This window comes from Brachyhypopomus gauderio, chromosome 14 (genome assembly GCF_052324685.1).
Source record: "Brachyhypopomus gauderio isolate BG-103 chromosome 14, BGAUD_0.2, whole genome shotgun sequence".
NCBI lineage: Eukaryota > Metazoa > Chordata > Actinopteri > Gymnotiformes > Hypopomidae > Brachyhypopomus > Brachyhypopomus gauderio.
The window spans coordinates 12,732,552-12,752,779 of record NC_135224.1 but is presented as its reverse complement, the minus strand read 5'-3'; the positions used below and the strand labels follow the sequence as shown (position 1 = coordinate 12,752,779).

General features: G+C 41.1%; 2 protein-coding genes across 3 annotated transcripts; one reads left to right on the top strand and one right to left on the bottom strand.

Annotated features, from left to right (window-relative positions):
* The first annotated feature begins 724 nt into the window (after positions 1-724).
* LOC143475775 (Y-box-binding protein 2-like) lies at positions 725-5,453 on the top strand. 2 transcript variants are annotated; one of them, XM_076973720.1, is made up of 10 exons: positions 725-951; positions 1,936-1,999; positions 2,223-2,256; positions 2,395-2,484; positions 2,598-2,852; positions 3,141-3,223; positions 3,655-3,820; positions 4,045-4,173; positions 4,308-4,383; positions 5,331-5,453. In XM_076973720.1, exons 1-9 carry the CDS (start codon positions 873-875, stop codon positions 4,341-4,343), a joined length of 936 nt encoding a protein of 311 aa, XP_076829835.1. In that variant the 5' UTR covers positions 725-872; the 3' UTR covers positions 4,344-4,383; positions 5,331-5,453. The 2 variants fall into 2 exon arrangements, with proteins under 2 accessions (XP_076829835.1, XP_076829834.1); XM_076973719.1 differs by having other exon boundaries at positions 726-951; positions 4,308-5,451.
* Positions 5,454-6,404: 951 nt separating this feature from the next.
* Positions 6,405-17,735, bottom strand: LOC143475293 (solute carrier family 2, facilitated glucose transporter member 4-like). Its single transcript, XM_076973099.1, has 11 exons — positions 17,078-17,735; positions 14,344-14,439; positions 13,146-13,306; positions 12,560-12,684; positions 10,729-10,844; positions 10,447-10,609; positions 9,925-10,112; positions 9,441-9,545; positions 8,102-8,203; positions 7,764-7,967; positions 6,405-7,621 (listed from the first exon to the last, which is right to left on the bottom strand). Exons 1-11 carry the CDS (start codon positions 17,108-17,110, stop codon positions 7,391-7,393), a joined length of 1,524 nt encoding a protein of 507 aa, XP_076829214.1. The 5' UTR covers positions 17,111-17,735; the 3' UTR covers positions 6,405-7,390.
* Between the last annotated feature and the right edge of the window lie 2,493 nt (positions 17,736-20,228).

Genomic DNA, 20,228 nt, shown 5'->3' with positions numbered 1-20,228 from the left:
TTAAAACACTTGTAAAACATTTCTTACATTAAATGTCGTGTCGCATTAAATTTCCCTTGCCTTTTTCTTAGTCTTAGTGGAGGACTACACAATGCATCATTGTGTGGTTCAGCGATAGATTCAGATTGTTAGTTGTTGAATAATTGTAGACTACAAGGCATGGCCTTAGTACGGATTAATGGACGGTCCCATCTTGCCAGTGTGTAGTTGTTCGGATAAATATAGCCGTGTGAAACTTGAATCTGCTGACCTATGAGGGAGGCTAGGGCGAGGCAGTGAGGCCAAACAACACAGGGGCTCGGGGCGAGACGGGGTCTTCACCTCCGGTCCAGTGTGCTATCACTGATTTGGCCAACGATCTTTATGTGCAATTATAACCGCAGGATATCCGTAACAGAAGACAGGTGTAGCCCAGTTTTTCAGGAACAGCAATGACCACGTCGTTACGAAATGTACGCAACCACGTCTTCAAACACAAATAGAAGAGTATTGGGCAACATCATGTAAGATTTTAAAATAAATCATACTGGGCTTCTGCAACAGTTTGGATGTTTCAGTTGGTGCAGGGACATCGCAGAGTTAAATTAGTTTTAGGCCAGCGGATCGAATTTTTAAATGATAGCGTTCGTCGTTTCACGTGAATAGTGCGTTTCGCGCGAGACAACCCCGCTCTCCTCCGACTCCCAATTGATAAAGTGAACGAGTAACTGGGAGCCGCGGATTGGTCGACTGGAAACCAATGAGGGCGAGGCTGCCACGCGCGTTCCCGTCGTGGAATCGGGATAAAAAAGTTTGTGGCGGTGGTTCGAGCAAAGTTTTGCGTTTCGGAGGGAGGGGGTAAACTCTAGGAAAAAAAAAACCCGTAAGAGAAAATGACCGACACAGAAGTACAAGACGCTCCTCTGTCAGCACCGGTGACCGAGCAGTCACAGGCGGAGAGGAAAGTGATTGGTAGGAGTCCTCCAAAAGTTTAGCCAGGGTATAGTCGGTACACAAGCTGAAATACTAGACGCGTTATGATTACCAGACGCACTTGTTTGGTGCAATTTAATGGGCTTGGTAAATGTGTTAGTTGGTAAACGAATGTAGTTTTTGCTGGGACTGTTTGTTAAGCTACTTTTTTACAGTTCATTTGGGTTTCAGGCAATATCATTCCCAAGTAATTGAGTGCGTTGTGTAAGTTTCAAGTGGGCGCCACCTTGGTTAAACACATTTCAGAAATACTTCCACGTGTTTCTCGTTTTTCTAGTACCCGTGAGTAATTGAGCTCGTGTATCACCGAAATGTGTTAAAAACTGACTTTTGTTTGGTTTGTCAGTCGCCGAGATTCGTGTCCGCTCGTGAATTAAACCTGTTTCAAACCTGTTTCATACGCGTTAACGTAAACTCGGACAAGTTGGTGATGGCATCTTGTCGCTTATCGTGAAATAGTTTTGTATTGCCGAGTATTGATTTTTCGACGTGAGTCGAAATGCTGTTTGTCATTTGAGATTTTTATCAAACCGGAATTTGTTTTTAAAAAAATGCATGCATCGATTTCTACTTTAAAATATAACGTTATCTTGTCGTGAACGTACTGCAAAAAATGGGTCACGTTGTAGTGTTTATTTTTATTTATTTTTTGCTGATTTAGAAAATGTTTGGAGTAGGCCATTTTCAAAGAAACGCTTTCCTGCATTCGCTTACAGATTGGTATTTACGATGTACAGCGCATTGCACTTGACTTTAACACAGAGCGGTTTCGAAGTTGATGGTTAATTATTGACACACAAGGCCTTCCTCCTTTGGGGAGGCCATCGGTTACACTTTGGTTGATGACCTGCCTTCAAACATTGGAAAGTGTCGTTGGCTCTTTCACCACGCCTTAGTGTGCGTAGGTGTACGCGAGAAAGTCTCTATGAATTTATGCAAACCTTGACGTTTCTGACATTGCAGCTACTTTGGTGCAAGGAACCGTGAAATGGTTTAATGTGCGCAATGGATATGGCTTTATCAACAGGTATGTGGACAATGCCTGTGGAGTACTTCAAATAACATGCTTATTTATCTTAATGTAGTGGTGTGTTTAGTGTTTGTTTGATTATTTGGAAATGTTGACTTGCTATATAGTTTAAACTAAAGGGAATTTGCTTTTATTTGTTTTTAAGTTGTGTAGTCTACATACGAATTGAATGAGTTTAATTCTTAAATATTCTTTCCGAATCTCTTATGTTGCCTCACAGAAATGACACCAAAGAGGATGTTTTCGTCCATCAGGTAAGAAGTGTAATCACTAGACCTAGTAATTTGCCTTCAGAACTGTTTTGGCCTTTTACAGTAATCAGTCCTGTTTGTCCTAAACAGTTTTGTTGTAAATCTGCAGGACACGCTTCATATTTCTGTCCTTTTGTACAGACTGCTATTAAGAAGAACAACCCTAGAAAATTCCTCAGAAGTGTGGGTGATGGAGAGACTGTGGAGTTTGATGTTGTTGAGGCAGCCAAGGTGAGTAGCCATGCAACTCTTACATTTGACATCACTCATGATCCGTTTGTCTGCTAATAATGAACGCCTTGCGTCGTTCCCGTTTCGTGCACGTCTGTGTGTCGTAAACCCAGGGCTCGGAGGCTGCAAACGTCACGGGCCCAGGTGGGCTGCCCGTCAAAGGGAGCCGCTACGCCCCCAATAAGCGCAGGTTCCGCAGGCGTTTCTTCCCGCGTGGCGCCCGGCCCTTGCTGTCCGATGGGAAGTCTGAGGAAGCTTCCACCGGCCCCGCCTCTGAGGGGGAGGGGGGCGGGGAAGACGGGGCATCCAAGCCGGGGCAGCCACGCCGCCGCCGCCAGCGTAGGAGACTGGATGCACAGCCAGGCGAGGTGACTACTCACTGCCACTACTGTCTGGCTCCTCACACCTCCTCCAGGGGAGCCGCAGGGTGGAGAGATGGTGTAACTGTGCAGACAGTCTGGGTTAATGCTGCTTACTGCTTTGGTATTTGCTATGCAAGGAGCGTTCTAGGTTTCTTTCAACGTAGGTGGTTTAAATAATCTCTTTCGTTCAGTAACTTAATCTGCTTATAAAGATGCCCTGGTGTCGTTATAGCACCTAGGTTTTATGTTTGTTCCTTTTGTTTTCCTTAATTTGATATGCTTGCTGTCCGTTAGGGACAAGTAGGTGAGCAGAAGAGTGAAGTGATGGATGATCAACAGAGGGCAACTCCACGTAGGTTCAGACCACGATACCGTAGGTGAGTCTTACCCTTCCCTGCGCACAAAAATATGGGATTGTCCTCTACAATGCAATGATGGAATATTGGCTGGCTAATATTGGGTGGTTTTTGTATGCTTTTTGTAAAGAAAATGAACGTGATGTATTGAATCAACATTAAACTAGGGGTACAATCCTTTTGTAGGTTTATTTGGTTGCTTGCATAGACATCTTGCTTGTGATTTGCAAGGCATTCTGGGAAATCTCTTGTACCACTCTGTTTAGACTTTGCAGCTGAAAGCCATCCATAAGGATAGTCATGTAGCCCTCACCCTTTGCCCTCAGCCCTTTATCCCAACAAGGGTTGAGACGGCCTACCCTAAGTCACGTGCAAAGCTATTGTGCTAGGGGTAAAACGGAGTTGATCCTGTGTCTAGATCTGCATCGTATCTAATCTCTGATCATCCTCAGGCCGTTCCGTCCTCGCCCACCCACCGGAGATGATCAGCCCGTGGCGTCGTCTGGCGAGGGTCAAAAGGAAGTAGCCCAGGACGGTGGAGACCAGGGCGACGCACAGAAGCCCCGTCGGCAGTTCAGCCGCCGCAGGCAAAGGAACTCTGACTCCACCACCTCCAAAGTAAAGTACCAGTGCTAGTAGTGACGTCTTGCACAGGAGCTCTTTATGTGGAGATAAACAGTACGTTCACAGAGGATTGTAGCTTTTTGCATTAGCGCGCGTGTTTCAGGATCTAATGAAATTGTAGTATTTCCATACCGATTTGCTCTCCCATATGGATTGTTCTAAGCAGCAGGCTGGGTTGAGTGGAAATGTGTAGCTATGATTCCCCCCCCCCCCCCCAGGATGGTGCAGAAAAGTCTGAAAAAGTAGAGGCTGCCTCCCCTTCTCAAACTTCAAAGCCCACTGATGTTAAATCCTCCCCGAAGTCCTCCCCAAAACAGTCCCAGAAAGCCTCCCCCAAAACGGCAGAGGTGAGGCTTAAATTACCTTTTTAATCTGCATGTGTACTTTCCCTAGTAATTTTTTGTTGGTACTTATATTGGAGAACCTGGCTGAGTGTTTCTCATGCGTTTACACCCGACCCCCTCCCCACTTCTGCCAACAGGCCCAGGTTGCGACTGTTGCTACATCTGTGGAGTGACTGCCATGATGTGGAAGGATTCGAATGACCCCAGCAAGAGGTGGGGACTCCTCGTGATAAACGGATGCCGTCATATCAAGGGCGTGTACAGCTGCTGCTGCTAGAATGCACTGGATGGTCTCAGTACTAATGTGGTCCAGTTCTCTTGGTCTTTTGTTTTTTCTTTTTTTTTTTTTTTTTTAAATTAAAATGCATGAAATTTGATTACAATTTTTTCTCTAGAGATTTAACAGAGCAGCTTGATTTCCAAAGCTAGTTAGCCATTCCTTTTAAATATACGATTCCGAAGTGGAAAAATTAGCCCGAATTTAAAACTGTAAAAATTTGTAAATGGAGTTTAATTTGACATTAATATGAGGAGCTTCTGTCACAATTGTCAATGTATATTATACATTGAAATTTGTCAGAACTAGTGTGGCTGGTAAACTGGTGTGACGAAGTAAATGCACCCCTGAGAAGTTATTAATTTGAGCTTCGATGCATACATTTTCAGTAAGGTAGCCTATCAAAATTTACCAAATAAATAATATAGGCAGTAACTTGTGTATTCGAAGGCGTTTGAATATTCAGCTTTTGTCTTAAATCGATAATGTTTGCTTATAGTGAAGGTGACCACGCAAAGTTAAAGCGTTTTTGCGTAGAGGGGTGAATGGAAACTCCCAGTGCAAAGGACGGTTAAAAGAAAGTCACTTTGCCACTGTGGACAACAGATTGCGTTTTAGATTATTTTAAGTAATCGCTGGAGGGTAAAATTTCTTGTTTTTCAAGGCCAATAGATTAGCAAATCCAGATGTTGAACAAAACCTTTCCAGGGGACTTTGTTAGTCACACCTTCCTTCTCAAAGTATGCCGTTACTTTTGCTCATCAAGAATTGGGTCCCTGTGTCATTTTACCCCTGTTATGGAGGGTTTTTCCCCCCTTCTTTCTCCCTCCCTTTTATTTCCCGCTCAATATTTTTGTCACTCTGCTTTTGTGTTGTCCTGTAGGTCCCCGGGTGGGTTAGCTGGGGGTGGTTGGACCTCATCTGTCTCAAATACAAAACCGATGTGCGCACCACTCTTCCCTCCTGCTACACCTCTTCCCTGGACCCTTCATTTTCTTGAGTGAACAGGGGAGGGAGGGTGGGAGGGACAAGGGGTGAAGATTATATTTTGGACTTGAAAATCTTGAAAGGGACAAAACAGGGGGGGGGGGGGGGGGGGGGGAATAGAATGTACTCCAAAAGCCAAATGTGTTTGCATAGTCTTCCCCTTAATTCTGTGGTTTGGGTGTGAGTAGTTGGACATGAGAACCAGTTTGGCCCTTTAAGTTAGAGAAGAACTACGAAAGTGTGAGGGAGTGGTGTATTTAGTGTTGCCACGTCTCTTACCAGTTACGAAATGATAAATTACTACAGGCCCATGTATAAAAAGATGTGAGCTGGTTTGAGGTTGTTTTTGTTTGTTTGTTTTTTTTTTCTGTTCTTAATCTGTTTTCTTTGGAGGGGATTATGTGCAATGTTAGTAAAGTCAAATGTCTATATAAAGTATTGGCAAAACAATGAAACCGTTTGATTCCTTTTGTGTGAAATTCATAAATCTGCATTGACTTTTAGTTTGTGTTGCTGCCAATCCACACCCCCCTACACGCTTCAGATAAGGCTGCTTTTCCTCCCTTTGCCTAATTATCTGTAATCTACAGAAGGAAAAGCCAGTGTTAACTACAGCAGATGTTTGTTTAAAAAGGCAAAAAGCAAGATTATGCTATTAGCTTCACACTAAACCCAGGTGGCTGAGGCAGTGAAAGTGACCAGTACACCCCCCCCCCCTCCCCCATATAGGAAGTTAACACTAAAGCTAAACTGTTCACCAGCCAAAATGGAAACAACCTATTTGGCATGGTGTATTGCATATCCAAAACCTCATCTGTGCTTTTGAAAAAAAAATGTGCTGAAATTGAAAGCAAGAGCAAAAATGCATTTGTTGCTTTGAGTCTACCCAGTACATCTGATCAGACAGCAAGGTGACGTGAAACATTCAAATTTGGTTTGGTGAGTGTGGTAGACAGAAGTACAACAGTGATTAGGAGTATAGAACACGGGGCCACGTGCACACTGTTTATTGTCATGGTTAAATCAGTTGTATACAGTATAACATCAAATTGCTTCCTTTTAACACCGCCATTCATTCCAGAGACAAGCCTTACATACACATACATTACAGAGATATGGCACAATTAAAGGTCCTCTTGACATAACTTCTTTTTGACTGCATTACTGACTGCAAATGCATGCTACAAATTTTCTGATCACTGCTGCTAAGCACATCCCATTTTTCATTAAATGACCTACACACTAGTCACTCAACACAAGGGTTTAATTGTTTTATCAGTGATGCACAATTAGCAGTTACATGGTCTGTGCAATTACAGAAATGCTGGTGTCTTGTCCATATTATCAGGGACACAATTTTTTGGCCGTGTCTTACTAGACAAGATTTTGGTGCAAGTAATGTGTATTTTTAACAGCTAAAGTGCAGAACTGGATTTTCATGCCTTTTTAAAACTGACTGAGAATTGCTACTGACTATTACCTTTAGTATGTAAATGTTGCATCTTGGCTGCTTTTATTTGAAAAGCAGCTAAATCTTCTAAAATACAAAATTCCATATATTCTGAAAAATGTTCATTTCAAAGTATCTGAAGTTATTTAAATATCACTAAATGTGCATTTTGGATATACCACAGCAATAACAAACTAACAAAGTATGTCAGTGTAAGTATAAATATACAAATATAACTGTCCTTTCATCTCAACACTGTCAAGCATTGTGCAGATAAAGTGCAGGAATACAAGCTCCAAAGTTTTCCTTTCCCTGAAACACCTGTACACTGTCTTACAGAACTTTGTATCCAGTTCCCCAAGAAACTACAAATGTTTCCGTTTCTTATATACATTCTGTTTCCTGTGAAATACCCTATACCTCATTAAAGGGCAACTTTTTTCAAGGCCACCCAATATGTAACCCACTAACCCTCTAGGTCCTCATGTTCATCACCTCTTCAGTTTTCAGTGTTCTGTGCCATCTGCGCCGAGGTACTCCAGCTCTGTACTGGGCTTTCCTAGATCCATATCCAAGTCCAGATCCATTCCCATCATGGACTGCGAGTGGCGGTGGAAGGTAGCGGAAATCTGGTCGAAGGTCTTTCCTCGAGTCTCAGGCACCCGGAAGAAAGTGAAAAGCAAGAAGAAGAGGAGGAGTACGGCAAAGATGAGGAAGACGTATGGTCCACAGAGGCTCTGAGGTAGAGAGAGAAGTTATTTTGCAGAGTAGATGTGACTGCAGCCTATTAAATGTTCTCCTAATTTCTAATTGTTGTTATCTCCACTCTGCTGTCAAGAAAAGCATAGAGTAAAAAATGGCCTTTTGTCTTCAACTTACAGCAACGTACTGGAATCCCATGCCGATGATGAAGTTAGCAGTCCAGTTGGAGCATCCAGCCACTGCCATGGCTGCAGGTCTGGGCCCTTGAGAGAAGAGCTCGGCCACAAAGAACCAGGGGATGGGTCCTGGCCCCACCTCGAAGAAAGCCACAAAGCCAAAGATGGCCAGCATGCTGGTATAGCTCATCCATGGTACACTTTCCTGGTTACCAGACAGCAGAGATGAAGGAGAGAGTCAGAAAAGAGCCACAGACAGCAACTGGAGGTCTTGTTTCACTTATTTTATCACTAGATGATGAGAAGACAGAAGGACATCGTTGTCTTTGAAAGACTGACCAGTAAATTGAGAGCAATTGTCATGACAATGGCGCATGCACACATTCCAGCCAGTCCTAGCATGTGCAGCGTTCGACGACCCGTCCTCTCCACCAGAAAGAGCTGTTGGGATACACAGGGTGTTTGAATTTATTTTAAAGGCACTTAGCCATCTGTTGTTGTTTCTACTAATCAGCCAGAAAACTAGATGCATGACCATATTTATTTGAAATATGTTGAAATAAAATGTTCAAAATTGCCACGTATTTTTAATGTAAAATGAAAAGATGTACAATCTCACTTATTGGTAATTGCAAAAGTATTCAGAAACTGCCTGCATTGCAGCATTCATTTTGTGAACTTACGAAATGAGGCAAAAGTAGTTTTAATGCTTCATTAAGAATGTGATGGCAAAATCCATTCACTTTGGCAAATTTTAATTAACTCAATTAACATTAAATATTTCTAAATGATTAGTCCCTGAATTCACTATGGTTCAATATAGATACTAGTAAGTCATGTGAAAATTCTCCTTTAGATAAGAAAGTAGTGAGAACTATGAAGAATCAAGGATCATTTAAAGCCAGTCAAGGATGAACTCACTAAAAAGCATAAGCGCAGACTGGGAGAAAGCTGCCTGAATGTTCATGACCTACTCTATAACCAGGAGATAGAAGAACCATCGTGCAGTCCAAGCAGTGACCATCAGGCTGTCCACCTACGTCTCAACTGCTGAGCTAGGCAGATCTGGTAAACTCTGACAGTGTGAGACCAACAATAACTCTGAAAGACTTCCAGAATTCAGCAGCTGAGACTGCAGCAAAAGTGCATCGGACGACAGCTTCCAGAATTATCCAGCAACTTCCAGAAATTGGGGGGGTGGCAAGATGAAAGCCTTTCCTTAAACAATGGCATTTCAAAGCTTGTTTGTATACGAATGATCCAGAAAATGTTCCAGATGAGGCAAAAATTGTTTTTTGGTGTACATGCAAAGTGGTATATTTGGTGCAAATCCAGTGTGGAACAAAATATTGAATTCGGCGGCCTAAATACTTCTTCTTCATTGAAAACGTATTTATTTCTTATTGTTTTGCCTCCGTTTATAGTAACCTTTGAAATCAAAAGCAAAAAAAAAGGCTGTATGCCTCATTTTGTAATTTCACAGACTTGGGCTGTAGTGACTGAATACCTCTGCAAATGTAGCTCTGAATAAGTTTTAGCATTGGCCACTTTAATCATCCCACACCCAATGACATTAAATGCTATGACCTAGTAAAGCGGCAGCTATTTCGCCTCCTTATCTTGTTTGTTCTTAGATAAAATGTTAAAGAGTAATGGGATATGGGTTTCCTGACCATACCGAGACCACAGTGAAAGCACAGTTGACAACTCCAGCACCTATGGTGGCATAGACTGGACTCTCCACTCCAGCCTTCTGGAATATGCTGGTGGAATAGTAGAAAATCTGCAGAAAGTAACATTACAGAAGTTGTTTTAGTGCTCGGGTTCCTAAAAACGTTGAAGTAATAGCTATTGAAGTTGATAGAATCCTGCAGAGGACAATATTCTCACTGATATTTTCAAGCCCTTCCATCTCACACATAAAGATCGTAGAAATAGCACGAAAAAGAAATAGCAGAATGATCTTAGAAATAGCACACGGAAAGAAAAGAGTGTTGCAGCTGCTGCCCAGAGGGCTGGTCGACTGAGCCCGACTGTGATGTCTGAGTGTGATGTCCCATCACACCAGCCCATTCATGATGTTTTTCAGCACTCCGCCTCACCGCCCCATCTGGGTCTTACTGATCCAGCAAAGCCCGCCGGCAGCTCTTCTCAGTACTCACAGCGTTGACTCCTGACAGCTGCTGGGAGAGCTGTAGCAGGATGGCTATCAGGATGGGCTGCCGGTAGAGTGGTGAGCGGAAGAGCTCGGCGATGGACACTTTCTTCTCCATGTCCATCCTCCTCTTCTCGTCCTTCATTTCCGCCAAGTCCTCGCTCACATCCATGCGGCCCGTGAGCCGCCGAAGGCCTGGAGAAGGCACGGAGACGTGCTGAGAGGCAGATTGCTGATGCAGGTTAGCTTTAAGAGTCCACCAGTGCATGGACGGTATGAAGCACGACCACGAAGTAACAGTAAAGCCAAGAGGTTAACTGGTCCATTATGTGCTGTCATCTTTTTTGACCAGTCAGCTGTAAGCTGTTTGTCACTATTTCTTGGTTTTTGTCATATATTTTCTTCCAATTGAATCATTATTTTTGGCAAAGGCTGTGTGGTTGAACACATTTTATACAAAGTCTTTATTTGGCATGGCTTCTTCCAGGATCCCTTTTAGCACAGTGTGATTTATTTGGTGTCAACTCACCATTCTTGGCGTGATGCTCCTGGCAACGGATGATATAAAGGAAGCGTGGGCTTTCTGGACAGAAGGGTAACAGCGCCATCTGTAGGACTGTAGGGATTACTGTAATGCCTAATAGCACAGGCCACAGCTCCTCACTGCCCAGTAAAGACTCGAGGCCTAAAATCTATAAACAAACCAACACATTTGTGTCTGTTTAATAAGCTATGAAAACCCTTTAAGATGTATGAAAGGAAGCACTGTTTGCCACGAACGCTAAGTTTACGGTTAATGTATAACATTTACCTGAGCAACAAGGATACCGGTGACGATAGCTAGCTGGTGCAGTGTTCCAAGGGCCCCTCTCAGATTGGTGGGTGATATTTCTCCTACGTACATTGGTACCAACCCTGATGCCAGCCCTAAAAAGAGATATGTTTATATTAAATGCATGTAAATCTCAACTTTCTAAAATGAACATCAAAAAGCTAATATCTATCGTCTGAAGACGATTCTCTAACTCAGCTAATTCCTACTTAATAAACGGCAGTGCTAAATTGGAAATCCCATTCTATGCAAATCAGAGTAATCAGAATACATTTTTATCAGAAAAAGAAGCAGAAAATCCTATGACTGTCTGCATTTAACTAAAGTATTAGAAAAAACAGATGTAAAACAAAAAACGGAATGTGGGCTTTCCTGATTTAAATTCAATGGCATCATAAGACCAGGAGACCTCCACCACACTGGCTCCACCCCTGCCCACACCAGTTCTGATGTTCTCTTGACATGGTGTACTTATCGAAGTTCAGACAATGTTGATGCTTACTGGCTGCTACAGCTCTGTGGGGTGCTACAGTGTTTGTTCTCTCTCGCAGTTTGCTGAAAATGCCCCAGCTCTGGATTATTAACTGTCTACTGTTGGCACCAAATTCAGAGTATGGAACCTATATGTACCAGTTTCCCTAAATTTACACAGCATGAAGACCTTTGAGGGGCTGGTCCTGAAACAACCCTGATCCAGGGTTACATGCCCTCTGACCTCTAGACTTACTAGGCACACACAGATGTGGATGATGCTTTCATTACTGAAGGCTGCTCACACCTGCTATAGTTTGAGCGTTCCTTGATTTTTTTCATACTCTTCACTACTTGAGAATGTAGGAATAGCTCCTTGTGATCCAGCAGGCCACAGTCTGCGATGCTCCTAGACTCTACGCCAGAAATGGTTCCATGTCTCATGTCCTCTACTGTTAGCATGACTAGAGATGCTTCAGAACATACAGACCTAAAACAACTCACTACATTATTAAACCCCTGTTACAGGACAGGACAGAGCTCACTTTTCTTTCCTGTAGAAGTCCAGGTCTTTCAGCGTATTACAGAAGGCTACTGGGATTATTCTATTAGTCACCAGTGGTCAGGGTTTCAGCGTTTATCCTATGCTGTGATGAACTTGAGAATCAACTTAACAACCACCTTAATTAGATGAATAGGAACTCTAGCTCCATCATATGGACTCACTAGCAACAGTAAGTAAGGAAAGGATGATTTCAGAACTCATGCACATTTTGAAAAATTCTGCCTCCCTGTGTGGCTTTAGCAAGTGGCCTGTACCACTGCATTGTTCTACGTGGCAGCCAGTTGACACCACAACGCCACCTCCTGGTATACCACCTACTTAACACCTACTTCTCTGTGTAGTCATTGGGGCTTAATCAGTGAATGGGCAACAATCAAAGCACAATGCTATTTTTATTTCACGATATACCCATAATATAGTTTGTCTGCCAACTTTCAGGAATTGACTACTGTTTATATGCACACCAGCTGCAAACTAGAAAGTTTATGTCAGATGTCTTTGCGCTATGTGTAATTTGAGATCTGTTTATGTGTGCTGACTGTATTGAATAGTTGATATTGTTCCATCCCTCACCCCGTCTGTCTATGTCTGTCTAAATCTAGTTAGTCTGTCTAAGATTAGTTAGGTATACAGTGACATCAACATTTGAGTAAATTAAACAAGTTTTAATTTACTTACACTAGAATTTAATTTCTACATCTGTTCTGATGAATCATGTTCACTTACCCATAGATTAGAGTTTATAAAAATGTTTCTTCTAAAGCAAATGCTTACCACAGTATGCGCCGATAGTAAAGCGTCCTAAAATCATCATTTCAAATGATCTGCATATTTTAGACATCCCCATTAGGCCTCCACCAATGAATGCTAGTAGATTGTTGATGAGCATTGCTTTTCTCCTGTACAGATAACATGTTGAAAAGTCATTTTTGTTATTTAGCTATCAGATAACATTTTTAAACATAACATTTGCTAATGTTACCAATCTCTCGACATGAATGAAGTCTGCAATGTCAGTGTTTGAGTATTACTTCCACTATTGCTGTTTATAAACACATCCATAAAAGTCTATAAGTCTATACTGTACTGTGAATGTACTAGTGCACTCAGAATTAAGCCACAAACATAGATTAAATAGTCTTGAGAATGTAATAATGTAAAAAAAATAATGCCATATATATGAAGAACTGTGTACTACCAGTGATTTTTCACTAGATGCCTATAGATCACTGTAATTATGAAAATTGAAATTATGATATTATCCACAGGTCGAAATCACACTTGATACTGCATTTCCATGGAGAACAACTTGCTAATGCAGTAGACGACCTCATTCTGAACTAAGACCCCTCTGTCGGACCTGCCAAGCCATTCGGAGACGATGCCCACGCAGAAGGATGAAAGCATCCCTCCAATGGAGAAGATGGCCACAGAGAGAGACCAGAGCGATGTGAGGGTGGCCTCAGGAATGGGCTCCGAGTACCGGTGCGTCCATGTGGAGTTGTACTCTGCTTCAATAATCTTACGTGGACCAGTTGCAGGGCATATGCACAAAAAGGAGAAAAGGACCAGGACAGTGAATCAAGTGTAAAAGCAACCTGGCTACTTGTGTCAAGGGGGAAAATGGCCTGCAACATATGGCCTGATGTTTCTAAAGTTATATGATGCACTGGACAATCTCCTAGTAGCAGGTCAGAGTCTGCAACTTGTCTTTGCATTGTGTGTTTTGCATAGAGGATTTGCATGGTGATTGGCATGTGTTTGGTAGTTGCCTGCAGCAGTATAAAAGGCAAATGCAGGTGCTTTATGATCCATGTAATGGAGGTGTAAACTAATATATCATTTTGCCCCCTGATGATACTAAATTGATGGGTTAAACATGTTAAATAACTAGGTTTGAGTAAAAGATCTGGTTACATAAAATGGAAACTAGATCTATTCAAAAATTACATTTGAAAACACACAGGTTACACAGCCACTATGATTTATTTATTTAATAAATTTTCCACATAGAATAGGCAAATATGGTGAAAAACTCCATGTACCATTTCAGTCTCTTACTATGTGATCCTCATGTGAACTCCTATATACTCAGCTTGAAATAGAGTTCTTTGCTATGACACACATATGGCTTCTTGACAGACACCTGAGCTTGAGGCGTGTGTCTGGTGTTCTATCCCTGTGGGCGTCTGTATCTGAGTGTCTGTGGGAGTAGATGGTTAATGCCACTGGAGATATTTTTGGTGTCTGTGTCCACATCACGGTCACGATGGTCGTCACGGATACTATCTGTAATGCTGACCTTAACGACAGCTTCATGGTGCTCGTTTTTGTTCCATCTTTGTGCTTCAGACTGCCATCATCCTTTTATTTTTGTTTTCCTCAAAACATATGCTATCTATCTATCTATCTATCTATCTATCTATCTATCTATCTATCTAGATAGATAGATAGATAGATAGATAGATAGATAGATAGATAGATAGATAGATAGATAGATAGATAGATAGATAACAGTTCATAACAGAATTATTCTAAATCTGCAAACCAGTGCTTACCTTTTGAGGGGCATTGATAACTCCAATATTGTATCCAAATTGAAGAGAGCCCAGAACTGCTGTGAACACTGATAGTGCAAGGGTTCCAGTAATTCTCTGTAGAACACACACACACAAAGCAAAAAATGCTGAGTTTTACCAGTTTTTTTTAACTGGCTTGTTTTACATGATAAAAATCATCAGTGGACACCTGGTCATTTGATTCACTATCATGTTCAGGACTACCCCCTGTTTATTCCCTCTTTTTGTCATTGTACTTATTTAAAATACAAATACTTCGCTTTATCGTCATGTTAGAAATTTGTTAGGAAAAATCTAACAGTTCAAAGAATGGAACTGAATGAATACTGTACAATAAAAGTTCTCTAGAATGAATGATGTGGGATTAGTTTCTTTTATTGTTTTAACACTCATGACTACAGGACCCACCAAGTTTGCCCTGTTAGGAGACAATGTGTTCTTTGTTAATTTGCATCAGTGATGATACAAATTCTGAAAATTCTAGCCATATGTGAACATGTACAGTATGTGAAGAAATACACAGGAATTGAAGTTCTGATAAAGTTTTCATGTTGCACAATCCCTTTATGTGAAATAAAATCTATAACGTCATTCTGTAGCACCTTCGTATAGTATAAAGTAATGGAATCATCTGGAAGCATAAAATCTCATTTAATTGTTATGACAACACACAACACTATCCCCCCTCCCCCAAAAATATCTGCTCTCTCATATGTTTTAATGAGTGAAGAATTGCCAGAAAAACTGGTTACAAAAAATAGAAAATATTTTTTTTTATGTGTCAATTCATCACTTGGGTGCATTGTTACAGAAAATAAAGCTGACTGTCAAACGTCTTTTTTTTTTTGTGCCTGACTCCAAATTTGATCTGCAAATAATTTTTTTGTCAGGACTAGTATTTTATCAGTTCAGAACCATTCTGTTCATTTCATGACCTGGGCAAAGTCATTCATACATTTGCTTCTGCACACACAACACACCTACAATAGATTATCATAACTCTCTGTACAGGGCTAACAGGGCATAACTCTCTGTACAGATCATCATTAGCTCACCTTAAGTTAGTCCAGAGTGTGGATGCTAGCCTACATTACGTCAGGTTTAGTTTCTCTTCACCGACTATCTGTTTATTACAGGGTGCAGTTTAAGGCTTTTGTATGTGTTTTTAATGCTCTCAGCGAGTCCCTGCCTCTGTCACATGCTTGCGTCAGTCTCATGCTTTCTAGGACTCGGAGGTGTGCAGATCCCTTCCGGCTGCTCCTTGGCCCCTGCTGGTGACCGTGCTTTAGGGCTTCCTGCACCGAAAGGTCGGCCTGAGGTCAAGCTCAGGGTGTCAGTGTATGAATATGCGCGTTTGTTTACTTCAAAGGATTTGTCTGGTGTCTGCCATCTGATCTTTTGAGATTGCTGTATAACTACAGTGCTGGATACTCTATGAAGACACTGCAGGTTTCAAAATGTCTTGGCCTATATTTTATTAAGGGCCAGTATGCTCCATGACACATTATCTGGATACAAATCCTTATCTGTTGCTTGCAAGCAAAAATCATAATGTTGAAATAATGAAAATTTAATTATAAAAAATATAAAATAAATATAAAATGGGCTTAAGCTGTATTATTCATGCAAGTGATTATCACCTTGCACTTCTTTAGTTTTACATAACGTTTTACATCAAAACAAATAAGAAGGCTTACCACAGCAAAAAAATAAAAAACAGATATATTGATAGATTGGAAGGTTTGGATTTGGCTTATTTCTCAGTGCCACGCCTCTACCACACATAATAAAACATCTCTCGGCCATTTCACTTAAGTCAGTATGACTAACTGCATTCATATCTCAACCATCAAGCAGATATAATTAACACTCTTTTAAGTAGTGTTCATTGGCTGTCTTATCATTCCAAAAGAATGGATGTCTCAAGTTTCACAAAGATCTCAGCAGATCTGTAGTCATTTGTAGTATGATGCCAAATTTAGCAGGATTTTAGACACCTTTGTTCATTGAGGATAAGACCCACTGAAAGATCACGTCCTTAAATATATTAAATATCTTATAAAAATAACATGTGCATTGGCTACGCAATGTGTCACAGACGAGCAGATGTGACCGATATACACAGTGATCTACAGACAAAACTGCCAAACATCCGTTGATTCCAATAAGGTTTGCAGTATATTATATCACTCAGTAGAAAAGTACAACAGCAAAATGTAATTTGCATACTGCAGCCTTATGCACACATTTAGAACGGTTAGCACGTGCTCCCCTCCTCTTCGTGAAGGCCAATTCTTAGCGCATCTAAGAGCCTGGACGTGTATCAAACCAAATGGTGCTATTGAATAAATGTACAAAAGTACAATTCTAGTACAATAAAATGTACGTTAGTGATGATAGTAATTACAATATCGGAATACAATATTCTTATAACCTAACCTACATGAACAAACCTTGAAGTGTTGTCAACGTATCCAGGTTGGGCGGAGTTTTAGTTGCGCGCAATGTATGATAGTACACACTTGTTTCATGTAGCTAATAATAGTAACAATAACTTTCCAAGAATATGATAAAATACAGTTAACTATGTACAAGTTTCCAGTAATTGACTTCATCAATGAGTAGTCACTATTCTAATGTTATAATTCTTTCTGCAGTCATTCAAGGAAGCATAAACACCCTTTGTGATACCAACAATGTAATATTACATTACCTCTCCTCCAAGCTGTTGAAATCCTGCAGGCATGGTTCAGTGACAGGAGACCCAAACTTTCCTTCTTTCTTGCTATTTGGACTTGCTTTCCCACACAGTCCACGTGGGAGAAAGTTATTCCCGAGAAAAATATCTGGAGATTGATATTTTCCCAATTTAAGATACTTTAAGAAGAAAATAAAGTCCAGGTAATCAGTTCTCTTCAAACGTAAAAAAAACTGCCCGCAAATTGACTGTGTCCTCTATGAACACATAACGTTAGTTTGACTGGAATGACAGCGTACGCGCTGCGGTGCGGTTCCTTAACGAGAGGGGTATGCAGTTCTGTACCAAAGAGAGTTAGTAGTATCGTTAGTATTACGTTCTGTTCGAGGTTGTTTCTTACAGAGAGCCTAAAGATGAATTTGCATTGACCTTATCCGCTATTGGCTGAAGGAGCGAGGTGTGTGCAATCTGCGCTTGCAGTACCAGGAGCCAGCTACGATTCATTTTTTTCACGACACAAGTCATTCGGCGAAGCGGAACGCTTGAGTGAAGATGAAACACCTCTTTGAATGTTGGAGACATTTGATCTGGACAACATTTAAAACCCTTTGGAAAAACTGAGCAACTATATATTAGCACAGTGAGCTGAAAATCATGAATCAATGAATCTATCTATCTAGCTGTCTGTCTGTCTGTCTGTAATGTAATGTAACAGTATGAGCTCTAAAATACAAAAAATAAAAATACTAAAGGGTATCTGTAGGGTCAAAATGCACCATTCAGTAGATTGCCAGTTCCCCCCAGTTTCCTAGCCTGATAACTGCAGCTTGCTAGAACATAACTGGGCTGATCGCGGTGCCATTGTCCTTCTTGTCATTGCTCAGAAATAGAACACATGCCAATGGGGTCACTGCCCTCCACCACCCCCAACTCACCCCAACTCCACAAAATCCTCTTTACACAACAGGTGTTCCTCAACTTGTGGATCATACCACTGTGAGCTTGGGGTCTGGGGGTGCTTCTAGATGATGGCAAAGTAAAAACAGGTGGTCAGTGATTGACTGTGCAGTGAGAGGAAATATACGAGAAAAACCATCAAGACTGATTCTGTTGATATGGTCTCTTCTCTCAGCACCGGCCACATGCTCCCATCTCACCACGTTGTTCCTCTTCCGCCTCCTCTTCCGCTCCTGTCACTGTCCCTCTCTCCTCCTATAACGTGTCCAGACTGAGAAAGAGCAGCCGAACCTGACACCAGTCAGCTGAAGCAAGGGCCCCAGCCAGCACCATGTGTGCCTCACTGTCTAAACCTAGAGAAACCCAATGCCTCGTGCTCAGCAATGCAACTTCTGCCGAACAAAAATACGCTGTGTTCTAAAAGATGCTGGAAATGGTGCTAATACAGCGCATAAGTGGTGCAGCTGGGGGTCAATTTGCCTAAAGGTTTAACGTACAACTAAAGGTCATAGAGTCAAGAGCATAGAGCACCGATCCTTCACTTCCTTATTCGCTCACAGCCCCTCCATGACACACCCACTCACACGTAATAAAACTTTTAGGCCATGTGACTACAGGTCAAGAATCTGACTGCTGGTCAGGTGATGGAAATGCTTTTGGTAATATGTGTAAATACCCTAATTGATGATATAATAAACAATCATCATTTTATGGATAACACATGTAATCCATGATTTTATTCTTTATTGATCAGTGGATAACAACTGGTAAACCATACAACTTTAATCATTAGCTGTACTGCTATAAACAAATCTTAAATTATTCCTTTGCATGATAAAGGTCACAAAATTATTTTATCGAAAGTAAAACATTCAGTCATCTATACAATGAAAACAAACTAAATTTGAAAAAAAAAAAACTTTAGTGTTAATTATGAAATCAAATCAAATCAAATTTTATTTATATAGCACTTTTTACAGTTGTTGTCACAAAGCAGCTTTACAAGTGTCAGAGTCCAAGCCCCCAGTGAGCAAGCCAAGGGCGACAGTGGCAAGGAAAAACTCCCTAAGGTCAGAAGAAACCTTGAGAGGAACCAAGACTCAGGGGGGGAGCCCATCCTCCTCTGGCCGACGCCAGTCACCATGAGAGAGAAACAAAGAAAAGATGTGAGGTATAAATGAAGTCCATCTTGGTGTGTATTAATGTAATTTCTGTTCAGTCCCAAACGTCTTGATGGTTGGTAATATTATACATGAGTACTTTATGTAATTCCTGTTCAGTCCTAAACGTCTTGACGATTATACTATAATTATTAATTATATTTGTGTTTGGCTGGCATCTATTTGTGTGTGTGTGTGTGTGTGTGTGTATGTGTGTGTGTGTGTGTGTGTGTGTGTGTGTGTGTGTGTATGCGTTTGTGTATGTGTGTTTCACTGCTATGATGATGACATTCAGATCTATATCAGCACTGCTTCCCCAACTAATTCTGCCTAGGCTCTGAGTTCATGTTTTGCTCTGGCAGCATGAAATTACATAAATTGAGCACTAATTAGACTAAGGTTGTACTAATTAGGGCTATATCACAATTTTCCATTGTCTCAGATTTCTCTGTTGGCATTGAAGGTGTTGCTGCCAGCCCAAGTTATTAAAAACCTCAGCAGTCTCTTTCACTCACCTTTGAGTGTCGTGTTAAGTTGATCACTAAAACTGTATAATATTTCACTAATGGCCCATGCTCAGTGACAGTAACTCTAGAATGTTGATTAATGCCATTTTCCACATACTGATTAGTGTAATTCTCTGTTACATGACCTGTTATATTGATCAATCGTCTCCCACATCCAACACTGCAGCTATAGTTCTTACATCTACTAAACACACTGCACCTATTACACTTGTTCTCCAATTGCAAAATACAAAATTCTTATTCTAACCCTAAAAGCTCTATTAGGTCATCGCCTAGGTCATTACATGCAAAAGTGCTGAACATGTTGTCATAATCTCTAAGGCATCATTTTACCTTTTATTTTTTATTTAGTTTTTTGTTACCTTTTAGTAATTTATCCTAATTTGATTATATTGTTTGCAGATGAACATTCAGTTACTAGAAAGGGAATTTGTGAAGGTTTAGATTAACCAATGGTCTCAACCATAGGTCAGAGGTGCATCTCATGAACCTTTGCTGTAATTGGCAAACATTTATAGATGC

Bases quoted from the DNA above. Each gene is read 5' to 3' on its own strand.
- LOC143475775 (XM_076973720.1), top strand. From the start codon at position 873: ATGACCGACACAGAAGTACAAGACGCTCCTCTGTCAGCACCGGTGACC. The intron at 2,257-2,394 runs GTAAGAAGTGTA...CCTTTTGTACAG, and splicing joins AGGATGTTTTCGTCCATCAG to ACTGCTATTAAGAAGAACAA. The intron at 3,224-3,654 runs GTGAGTCTTACC...GATCATCCTCAG, and splicing joins TTCAGACCACGATACCGTAG to GCCGTTCCGTCCTCGCCCAC.
- LOC143475293 (XM_076973099.1), bottom strand. From the start codon at position 17,110: ATGCCTGCAGGATTTCAACAGCTTGGAGGAGAG. The intron at 12,685-13,145 runs GTCCGACAGAGG...TTATCTGTACAG, and splicing joins GTCTCCGAATGGCTTGGCAG to GAGAAAAGCAATGCTCATCA. The intron at 7,622-7,763 runs GTAAGTTGAAGA...TCTCTACCTCAG, and splicing joins TGGGATTCCAGTACGTTGCT to AGCCTCTGTGGACCATACGT.